At 43.4% G+C, this 11903-nt stretch overlaps 2 protein-coding genes across 2 annotated transcripts; one reads left to right on the top strand and one right to left on the bottom strand.

Moving 5' to 3' along the window:
• The first annotated feature begins 787 nt into the window (after positions 1 to 787).
• LOC138367698 (serine/threonine-protein phosphatase 1 regulatory subunit 10-like) lies at positions 788 to 3030 on the top strand. The gene is made up of 2 exons (XM_069329663.1): positions 788 to 845; positions 2498 to 3030. Exons 1-2 carry the CDS (start codon positions 788 to 790, stop codon positions 3028 to 3030), a joined length of 591 nt encoding a protein of 196 aa, XP_069185764.1.
• LOC123764115 (S-antigen protein-like) lies at positions 1050 to 4293 on the bottom strand. The gene is made up of 2 exons (XM_069329913.1): positions 2962 to 4293; positions 1050 to 2889 (listed from the first exon to the last, which is right to left on the bottom strand). Exon 1 carries the CDS (start codon positions 4253 to 4255, stop codon positions 3071 to 3073), a length of 1185 nt encoding a protein of 394 aa, XP_069186014.1. The 5' UTR covers positions 4256 to 4293; the 3' UTR covers positions 1050 to 2889; positions 2962 to 3070.
• Between the last annotated feature and the right edge of the window lie 7610 nt (positions 4294 to 11903).

Here is an 11903-nt window from a genome sequence, read left to right as displayed (position 1 = left end):
ATTTGGTGATAGTAAATGATCCCATCAGGCAGGGCTCATCACCTTCTCTCATATTTCATGTTCACCAGTGTTTATTTACTTAATAACTACTGGTATAATATCTTGCTATTATAAAACTAATTCTACTATCATCAAACACATATTTACTTCAAGTTTCAAGCAGAGAATGCATATATAACTAACACGAAGGACTCCTCTCCACTAGATTCACCAGCTATAATATTTTGGTCATGTTCCAATATCATAAATCGATCCAGTGTTATGTAGTAGAGAAAAAATGACTTATATCCAGTTTACGTAAAGCTACGAGTGCTCGAAACCACACTTAAATCCCGGAATGAACTTACGAAGGTTTTTCCACTTAGGGTTGCTAATTGAATACGGACGTAGCCGCCACGAAGGCGCTAAGACGGAAAACGCTCTTAGCTAAGAGGAAAAACCTTCGTAAGTACCTTCCTGAATCCGGCCCCAGACCTCCAGCTCCCGAGCCCGGATGGTATTTTATCAAAGAAGATTGGACAAAGTTTCAGGAATCTCTCGAAACTTGGCACCAAACTACACTCCTCCTGACAACACCGAAGTAATAAACAAGATTTAGTAAATGCAATACAAAAAGAAGCAAATCAAGCCATCCTCAAGAAGAAAACAATTATCAAACATTATAATGACCCCTATTATTACTGTGATAGGATCAAGGAACTGCATAACAAACTAAATTGTGCGCAAAAGAATTTCAGCAGAGATAGAAGCGAAGCTAATCTAGGACTTTTTAAAGCTGTCCGAAATCATGTGCATGAAGAAACAACAAAAATCAGAGAAGAAAAATGGCTCGAGTGGTGTGCCAAGTTAAATCAGCATTCATCCTTGGGCAACATCTGGAGACAAATCAACAGGGCCAAAGAGAAATCGCCTTCTGTTCCGCCGCATCCTGTTCATCCAGAGCAAGAAGCAGAAAGATTAGCAAATCTATTTGCTTCAAGAGCCAGTTCCACTCAACTGCCTCAAGCAACTCTGACTCACCAACAAAGACTTCAAGCAGCAAGATGAAAAAAAATAGACGATGCTTTAGCCTTACCTGACAAACTAGACCAGCCTTTCAGTCTGATAGAACTCAGAAGACCTACTAAGAAAACTAAAAACACTGCTCCAGGTGGGGACAAAATCACTTACATGCTAGCCCAGCTAGGAGAAAAGGGTGAAGAAGCCTTCTTGAATCTCATCAACGGAGTATGGGTGACAAGAACTCGACCACTCTCTTGGAACAGTGCAATTATTTCCAAAACCCAAAAACCCAGAAAATCTAAGACCCATCTCATTAACAAGCTTTCCATGCTTCTAACTCTTGGGATTAAGAAGAGAAAACAAGTTACCGAAATTGAAATCAAGTTACAAATACATTAAGATAATTGACTTGATAATGGTCCAGGACGGACCGAAACGTCATCGTCTGGTGTGTGCTTTGGTCATCATATCTTCAGCCATGTTATTGTGACTCAACGTCTGCAAGTTACCGAAATTCATGGTAAAGAAACTTTAGTTATTATTAGAGGGACTTATATATTTTTTATATTATAATATATTTTTTAAAATATAATAAATTAAATATATCATATTTTCTGTAAAGTTTCGTTCCACTCGCGAACATCTTCTGGTAAGGAACTAATATTTAAGGTGCAAATTTATCTTAAATATACATATGAAAGAGATGAACTTGTGTGGGGGGTAAAGTGAAATAATCACACAGAGTTGAAGAAATACAGGAATAATGGGGATGGATGCCATTCAAACACTGAGTAAAGCGGTGGTCAAGGAACTCGTTAGAAATGTAATCCGATGCTGTATAGTGAGGTCTGGGTCTGAGCGTAGGCAAGGTATCAAAGTCGTTACTCTGTTTATTATGGGTTGAGTTTTTTCTTTTATAAGTATAGATTGCAGTCTTCTCTGGTAAGTGATGGATGCCAGGATTGTTGTATTATGTACTTACATGTTCCTAGTGAGTGTTGTGTTAAATACACTTTGTATATGGTTTCTAGGGGCACCAGCTTGTAGATAGCAGGTCAGCCTTCTCGAAAGCTTTGTGGTGGTCACACCAATATAAGTATATCGAAGGTGTCATCCTTCACTAGGCCATGTAAACTGGTATACCACATTATACCATGTTATCATGGATGATTGGGATAAGAAATTATAAATATTGCAGAAAAGCTAATAAATTTTCTTTCAACCGAAATAATGTTGTAGTGTCCCCGGTTTGGTGCCATCTTTTGAAGACACCAAACTCAAACCATAATAGTTTCCTCAACCATAATAGAGTCAAGCAACCGAGAAATATGACACTTTCACTGGCATATTGGGCCAATGAGTGGGAACTGTACTTCCTACTTTCAAATACATACATGCACACACAGACAAAAACACACACATTCATAAAAAAAGCTTGCTGAGTGAGGACACATACAAACACAAAGCTTCTGAGAACACCTCTACTCTGGGCCAGGGGAACACCTCTACTCTGGGCCAGGGGAACACCTCTACTCTGGGCCAGGGGAACACCTCTACTCTGGGCCAGGGGAACACCTCTACTCTGGGCCAGGGGAACACCTCTACTCTGGGCCAGGGGAACACCTCTACTCTGGGCAAGGGGAACACCTCTACTCTGGGCCAGGGGAACACCTCTACTCTGGGCCAGGGGAGCACATCTACTCTGGGCCAGGGGAGCACATCTACTCTGGGCCAGGGGAACACATCTACTCTGGGCCAGGGGAACACATATACTCTGGGCCAGGGGAACACCTGCACTCTGGGCCAGGGGAACACATCTACTCTGGGTCAGGGGAACACATCTACTCTGGGTCAGGGGAACACATCTACTCTGGGTCAGGGGAACACCTGCACTCTGGGCCAGGGGAACACATCTACTCTGGGTCAGGGGAACACCTGCACTCTGGGCCAGGGGAACACCTGCACTCTGGGCCAGGGGAGCCTAAATACCCTGGGTGTCTGGGGGCAGGGAAACACCGTCGTCCTTGACCAGGCTAACCCCTATACCCTGGGTGCCAGGAGAACACCTTCAGTCTGGGTCCGATGAACCCTTATTCCCAGAGTGCCCGGGGTGCAGCGTCAACCGGAGCCGGGGGAACAGCGTCAGCCGGGGCCGTGGGAACTCCTTTTCACTGCGGGCCTGGGGACCACCGCCGCCGCCCACCTCTAGGGGGCCACAGTCACCTTCCTCCACGGAGTCACAGTCACCTTCCTCCAGGGGGTCACAGTCACCTTCCCCCCAGGGGTCACAGTCACCTTCCCCCCAGGGGTCACAGTCACCTTCCTCCAGGGGACCACCGTAGCTTTCCTCCAGAGGGCCACTGTCACTTTCCTCCAGAGGGCCACTGTCACTTTCCTCCAGAGGGCCACGGTCACCTTCTTCCAGAGGGTCCGATGAACCCTTATTCCCAGAGTGCCCGGGGTGCAGCGTCAACCGGAGCCGGGGGAACACCTTTTCACTGAGGGCCTGGGGACCTCCGCTGCCGCCCACCTCTAGGAAACCTCCGCCGCCGCCCACCTCTAGGGGACCTTCCTCCAGGGGACCACCGTCGCCTTCCTCCTGGGGGCCACCGTCTCCTTCCTCCAGAGGGCCACCGTCACTTTCCTCCAGAGGGCCACCGTCATCTTCCTCCAGAGGGCCTCCGTCACCTTCCTCCAAAGGGCCACCGTCACCTTTCTTCAGGAGGCCTCCGTCACCTTCCTCCAAAGGGCCACCGTCACTTTCCTCCAGAGGGCCACCGTCATCTTCCTCCAGAGGGCCTCCGTCACCTTTCTCCAAAGGGCCACCGTCACCTTTCTTCAGGGGGCCACCGCCCCTATCCTCCAGGGGGCCTCCGCCGCCGTCCTTCTCCAAGGAGCCACCGTCACCTTTTTCCTCCAGGGGGCCACCTCCGCCACCCGGGGACCAGTGAAGGCTTGCCAGCCAAGTAAAGAAGCCACCGAGGACCTGGAGGAAGAGGCAGCAAGCTATAGTGAACACTGTCACCTTACACCCCCGCTTGAGCAGGGCGAGGCATATGCCATCAACAGAAGGGGGTGTGGAGCGGGGGGCGCGGCTCCCCCACCACTTGTAATCATGGTGCAGGTGCTGCAGCTGCTGCTGGAGACGCTGCAGGTGTCTGGCGTTCTCCCAGGCCTCCAGGCACTGGGTCACGCACGCGGCCACCATCAACACAGCCACCGTAACAAATTGAATTATTGTTATTTTTTGCATTTTCTTTGTCTTCACTTCCTTTGTAATTATTAATATGTTTGTCCAGGAGAGTCTTACATATATTATTTTACTCAACAATCATTTTTTTGGAAAGGAGATATACGCACACACGCACACACGCACCTGCACAAAACATGGACACGTCGCAAAATCTTCTGGCCACACCATGTAGGGACTTCTGGCAACATCTGGAAGGGTTCAACTGATTGGAATGTGTTGCAACACTTAAGCTGGCCACACACGTGCAGTTTTAACTGACAGTTATAACTGTTCAGTTAAAACTGTCAGTTAAAAATGCACGTGTGTGGGTATCTCAGTTGCTCATTTCGTCAGTTGAACAGAACTGTACAGTTAAACTGCGACAAATGCAATGTTCCATATTATTAACTGAAAGGAGTAACTGAACTGAGCGTGTGTGGGGATTCGTAACTGTACAGTTCTCAACTTCTCATTTCTACAGGTGGTAGCGGTGAGTGCAGTCTGAGATGGCACATCAGGATCTTTAATATCAGAACATTGATTTCGCCTTAGTAACCACTTTTTGCACCACTGCTTACGCTTCTTAGTTTTCTTTTTTCTATTTGCTTATAGCATTACAAAGAATACACCAAGAGCGACAAGATCGTACTCCTCGGAATCCATGGTAAAACTGAGGGATTGAACTGTGTGTGTGTGTGTGTGTGCATTTCATTTTTAACTGACGTCAGTTTGAACTGTGACAGTTATAACTGAACAGTCATAACTGTCAGTTAAAACTGCACGTGTGTGGCCGGCCTTAGTTCACACTTATAACAACACCTGGTAGTGACTTATGACAACACCTGGTAGTGACTTATGACAACACCTGGTAGTGACTTATGACAACATCTGGTAGTAACGTTTGACAACATCTGGTAGTGACGTATGACAACATTTGGTTGATTACCTGGTTGATGGGGTTCTGGGAGTTCTTCTACTCCCCAAGCCCGGCCCGAGGGCTGGCTTGACTTGTGAGAGTTTGGTCCACCAGGCTGTTGCTTGGAGCGGCCCGCAGGCCCATATACCCACCACAGCCCAGTTGGTCCGGAACGTCTTTTAGAAAACAGTCTAGTTTTCTCTTGAAGATGTCCACGGTTGTTCCGGCAATATTTCCGATGCTCGCTGGGAGGTCGTTGAACAGCCACAGACCTCTGATGTTTATACAGTGTTCTCTGATTGTGCCCATGGCACCTCTGCTCTTCACTGGTTCTATTTTGCATTTTCTTCCATATCGTTCACTCCAGTAGGTTGTTATTTTACTGTGTTGATTAGGGACCTTGCCTTCCAATATTTTCCAAGTGTATATTATTTGGTATCTCTCTCGTCTCCTTTCTAGAGAGTACATTTGGAGAGCTTTGAGACGATCCCAATAATTTAGGCGCTTTATCGCGTCTATGCGTGCCTTATATGTTTTCTGTATTCCCTCAATTTCAGCAATCTCTCCTGCTCTGAAGAGGGAAGTGAGTACTGAGTAGTACTCTAGACGGGACAACACAAATTACTTGAAGAGTACAACCATTGTGATGGGATCCCTGGATTTGAAAGTTCTCGTAATCCATCCTATCATTTTTCTGGCTGACGCAATATTTGCTTGGTTATGCTCCTTAAACGTTAGATCGTCAGACATCTTTATTCCCTAATCTTTGACATGATGTTTACCTATTATGGGCAGATTCGATTGTGTTTTGTACCCTGTATTATGTTTCAGGTCCTCATTTTTGCCGTACCTGAGTACCTGGAATTTATCGCTGTTAAACATCATGTTATTTTCTGCTGCCCAATCGAAAAATTTGTTGATATCTGCTTGTAATTTTTCCATGTCTTCAGCAGAGGTAATTTTCATGCGGATTTTTGTATCGTCTGCAAAGGACGACACGAAGCTGTGACTTGTATTTTTATAAATATCTGATATGAGATTAAGGAACAGCAGTGGTGGACTGTACCTTGAGGTACAGAGCATTTAACTGCGCTTGGACTTGATATTATTTGATTGACTGTTACTCTTTGTGTTCTGTTCGACAGGAAATTGAGTATCCAGCGTTCTACTTTACCAGTTATTCCCATTGACCTCATTTTGTGTGCAATCACTCCATGATCACATTTGTCGAATGCTTTTGCAAAGTCTGTGTATACTACATCTGCATTTTGCTTTTCTTCTAGAGATTCTGTGATTTTGTCATAGTGATTGAGTAACTGTGACAGACATGATCTTGCCACTCTAAATCCATAGTGTCCTGGGTTGTGTAACTCATTATTTTCCATAAAACTAGAAATTTGATTCCTAATCACTCTTTCGAAAACGTTTATTATGTGTGATGTTAGTGCAACTGGCCTATAATTTTTTGCCAAGGCTTTACTCCACCCCCCCCCTTGTGCAAAAGAGCTATATCTGCAGATTTAAGTGCTTCTGGTATCTCCCCTGTATCTAGGCTCTTTCTTCATATTACGCTGAGTGCTCGCGCTACTGGTACTTTAGATTTCTTTATGAATAACGATATTCCATGAGTCAGGCCCAGGAGCTGAGTGCATGGGCATATTGTCAATTTCTCTTTCAAAGTCTTCCGGGTTTGTGTTAATATCCGTTATATTATCAGCAGCTTGAATGTCATTCATAAAGAAGCTGTCTGGGTCATCAACTTTCATGTTGTTTATTGGTGTGCTAAACATAGCCTCATACTGGCTTCTTAGAATTTTACTAATTTCTTTGTTGTCCTCTGTGTACGTACCTTCAGTTGTAATTAAAGGTTCAATACTGGTGGAGGTTTTTGATTTTGATTTTGCATATGTGAAAAAATATTTTGGATTTTTCTTTATCTTTTGTATAGCTTTCTGTTCCAATTCCATTTCCTCAGCCTTATATGATCGCTTCAACGTTTGTTCTATTTCTACGATCTCCCTGTTTAGGTTTATTTTCCTTGCTTGTGACAGTCGTATCTGCCTAAGCAGTTCCGTTATTTTTTTCCTTCTCCTGTACAGTCGTCTCCGTTCTCTTTCTAGAGTGGTCCTCTTTCTGCCTCTCCTCATAGGCACGTGCTTCAGGCAGACCTTGTATGATTCAGCTGTCAGTTGATCTATTCCCTGTGTGAGAGTTTTGTCGCTTAAGACCATCTCCCATTGAATGGTTGCAATGTCTACATTTATTTTTTCCCAGTCGATCCTCTTATCGACTCACTTACACCTGGTAGTGACTTATAACAGCACCTGGTAGTGACTTATGACAACACCTGGTAGTGATCTATGACAACACCTGGTAGTGTTGTATGACAACACCTGGTAGTGTTGTATGACAACACCTGCTAGTGATGTATGACAACACCTGCTAGTGACTTATGACAAAACCTAGTACACACTTATGACAACACCTGGTAGTGATTTATGTCAACACCCTTTTTTGCAGGTATATTCCTGTGCGGGCCCTAAGCCTCTGGCTGGCCCAAAAAGTGTTGCTTGTTTCTGTTTTACTTGGGCGTTGTATGAGTATTTATGACTCATATGGTCGCTTCAGTAAGACTTGGCCCCATGTGTTTCACAACTTCTGCTCTGTTGAATCTAAGTTGAAATATTAATTGGTTTGTAACTGTGCACTGTGTTAGATAATGTTCCAGTGGTCTGTCGGGCATTTCTCCACAGTGCGGACATTTCTTTTTCCGGAACCTGTAAGCCTATTTACCATGCACATGGGTATCAAAACCTGATGCGATGTAAGTGTACTTCTGTTGTTCTACTGCTCCCTTTCGTCAAACTAAGTGGTTGGTTGAAATCTTGTACCAACCCGCAGATCCTGATGTTGCAACTGCTGTGTTGTGGCCACTGTACATCTTTTGCATTGCTCTGTTTCTAATTACTTTCTTAATCTGTGATAGACTCTGTGGTATGTAAATGTCTACATTTCTTCTCTTAGTTGCAAGTTTTGCAGCTTCGTCTGCAATGTCATTTCCTATTATTCCCACATGACTTGGCACCCAGTTGATAAGTACCCAACGGCCTTGACGTTTGAGGTAGTTTGCATTAATGATATGACATTTGTGATCAGATGGATGTTATCACGTATGTGTTCTTGTTGCAAGGTTCCAATGGCTGTTCTCGAATCTGTATTTATGATAACATGTTGTTAGTGTTCAGCAAAAGCATGTACCAAAGCCTTTTGAATGTCTAGCATCTCTGTTTGTAAAGTCAAGCACCCATTTGAGAGTTTCCAACTATTTACATGTTGTTGTTGTTTAAGATTCGCTACTTGGAACAAAAAGTGTTCCAAGTAGCACGGGCTATAGTGAGCCCGTTGAACTATTTACAGAGTTTCCTGCTATAACTGCAGCTCCGGTTTCTTGTCCCTGCTGGTGTAATGATCCATCTGTGAAGTATGTGAAGCTGTCAGATGCCAAGTTTGCTTCTATATGCATCTGTGTAATATCACGTAGCAGATGCGGATTTGCTAATTCTTTTTTTCCCTTCAAGAACTATAATCTTAAAGTCTGCTGGCGGAGATTCCCAAGGGGCTTGCATAACAAAGTCTGCATGTATATCGTCGACACCTCTCTCAGTGATTGTGTTTGTTACATCAAATGTATTGATGGTGTTTATCGCACAATGGGTCCACCTGTTGCTATTGGAGGCTCTTCTGTCCAGAGTTAGTGCTCCAGTGATTATATCTTTAAGTGAACTGATTCTGAGTCTAGTCAATATCTGGATCAACATGAATTCAGTACAACGTATTAATACATACATAGACACATATCACAAATAAACATATTAAACGGCCGATGCACGTTTAATATGTTTATTTGTGATGTGTGTCTATGTATGTATTAACACGTTGTACTGAATGGGTTGAGAATAACTTGAGTTACCTCATCCCTTTGTGTGTATTTTACCTCAATAAACTTATTTAAATTTCAATTTCAATTTCAATTCAATGCAGCAATCCTTTTAACCCATATTTCAATCGACGTTAGCTTGGTTTCTAGTCTTAGGTTTAGTATTTTAGTCCATTTGGGGGCTCCTGTTACGACTCGCATTGCATTGTTTTGCATAACCTCAACGTTTGCCCACTGACCAGGAGAAAGAGTGAGTAAGGCAGGCGCAGCATAATCAACTAGGGAACGAACGGCGTGTATGTAAAACATTCTTAACACTTTGTGTCCTGCTCCTAGACGGGGCCCTGTGATTGTTCTCATTATATATACAGTCGAAGTGATGGTATTTATTTACGTGTATATTTACCTAAATTTACCCAAGGGACACTAACTATCTAGTGGCTTCGACGGGGACAGAAAGCCGGAGGCTTATTAAAAGTCCCACCAGTTATCCTAATTATATTTTCTAGATAGATTTTGTCATTTACGGCTTCAGCGGGTAGGCGGTTTCATGGGTTTATAACCTTCTGGGTGAAAACACCTCTCGTTTTCAGCCCTACTTGTGAGGACATACTCTCCAACACTATATCTGTGATTGTCCTGTTATCAGTGACTTCAGACCAAACGGTATGAGGTACTTTGAGCTCTGTAATTATTTCATACACTCAGGAATATTGGAAGATATTCTTTTGCTTCACCCAAATTTTGCTAATGGAGGCTAATAACTCAGCCTTACTTTTCTTGTGGGTTCCAAGGGGTTGTCATAGCCAGGGGGTGGTACTGGAGGACGAGCTCCCATGACCTATAAAATACTCCTATACGGCATGCGTCTCCAATAGCCTCTGACAACCAAGTCCAACTCCTGGCCTGCACGTCTGGCGGAACTGCTTTTACCGACAGGAGAAGGGGCGAGGGGATGCCTATGGCGCCTTAAAACCAGCTGCTCCGGGTAGATGGGACTCGATAGCCTGGGAAGGCAGCCCATCTAGTGGAAGGAAAACCCTGATTTTAAACCTCCGCTGCCTTGCGGCCATACCCCTTTATTGGGAAAGGCTTCAGGAGTCAACCTCGAGGAAAATTCCGAAGTTGGAGCCCCTAAGGCAGTTCGTTGTTCATGTCGACCTCGTTCTGGCAGCTCCTGCGACGTTGCTGGAACCATGTGTTTTGGCATTTGCTTTTCTATTGGATAATTTCAGCAACGTGGAGAGGGTGGGACCTGCTGCATGGGTAACAGCTTCTCCATATCTACCTACCCAGGCTTTGCGCCCTGTCAGGGCGAAACTCCATAGTCTTCCGAGACTGAGGGATGCCTACTACTTTTCTTGTTCTCTCCTGATTCCTTGTGTGACTAGCTGTCCTGTGAGGTAGGGATGTTGGATGAGCTTGTAGCTGGTTTTTGATCTACACTGTGTGGTCATTCATACAGAATAGAGAAGCAGCACATTGCTCTGTATACCTAAGCTTGTTAAAAAAAGTACATTGTTTGAGAGGAGTTTTCTAGAAACTGGTAGGAAGTAATTATAATATATTGTTACTATGATTCAGTGTTTACCTCTTGTGAAAATCGTGAAGTTGTTGTTTAGTCAAAGTTGATTTGTTTTTTGTATTGAGGCTGGTATTCTCTCTCCTGATTCCATGTATGACTAACCATACTGTGAGATGGGAGTATAAGATGAACTTATAGCTAGTTTTTTATCTACACTGTAATCATTCATATAGAATAGGGCAGCTGCACACTGCTGTATATACCTAAGCTTCCTAATAAAAAAAATCAGTAATAAAGGTTTTAAATTATAGTTTGTATTACCAGTATTATCCTTATTTAATCATGTTAACCATCGATCATTAAGATCTCATATTGATATGTAATAGTCATATTTCTTTTGTATCATCAATTAAATTCTTCATTATGTCTCAATTTTTCACTTCTTTGGGTATACAGTACAAATGATAGGATAAAGAAACATCAGAAATATTTGTTTCATTATATATTTTATTTAAATAACTGCATCAATATTTTTACAGCTAGCAGGATTTTTTTTTTACTCACAGGTGTACTTACCTAGTTAAAAAAAATAGGTTTATTATTAAACACACACACAGCCAAATTGTGTAACAGAGGAAGAGGGCTTAGACTCACATTTGTTCAATGCTACGTGTAGAGGAATCAGCCAAGCGATGGACCTCATCACATAATGATAAATTTAAACCATCGATGTTAGGCCAAGACTACTCAAAGGCAAAAGGATCTTCAGTCTGTAGTGTGCATACAGAAAACAAAACAGTACTGTAGAACATGCAACACAATAAGTGTTGAATAAAAATGAAGCAAAAAATTATGTTAGGTAAGGATTTGTCATAGTTAAAATTTAATAATATCTGGAAAAACTGTTGTAATTAATGGAATATGAAGGCGTATAAATTGTAAGGTTAGGGTTAAGTTAGGATGGGATGGGTTGGTCTAGGTTGTGTTGGGTAACGTTAGGCTGGGATAAGTTGGGTTGGGCTAGGTTGTGTTGGGTAAGGTTAGGCTGGGATAAGTTGGGTTGGGCTAGGTTGTGTTGGGTAAGGTTAGGCTGGGATAAGTTGGGTTGGGCTAGGTTGTGTTGGGTAAGGTTAGGCTGGGATAAGTTGGGTTGGGCTAGGTTGTGTTGGGTAAGGTTAGGCTGGGATAAGTTGGGTTGGGCTAGGATAGGTAGCTTGACATTGAGTCAGGTTCGTTCTCAACTCACAATCGAGAATTCAGAGTTCGAGACCAGAGCGGGACAGAAATGGTT

The sequence above is a fragment of the Procambarus clarkii genome, chromosome 23, assembly GCF_040958095.1.
Source record: "Procambarus clarkii isolate CNS0578487 chromosome 23, FALCON_Pclarkii_2.0, whole genome shotgun sequence".
NCBI classification, from domain to species: Eukaryota; Metazoa; Arthropoda; class Malacostraca; order Decapoda; family Cambaridae; genus Procambarus; species Procambarus clarkii.
The sequence above is the reverse complement of the archived record's forward strand: the minus strand, read 5'-3'. Positions and strand labels throughout refer to the sequence as shown.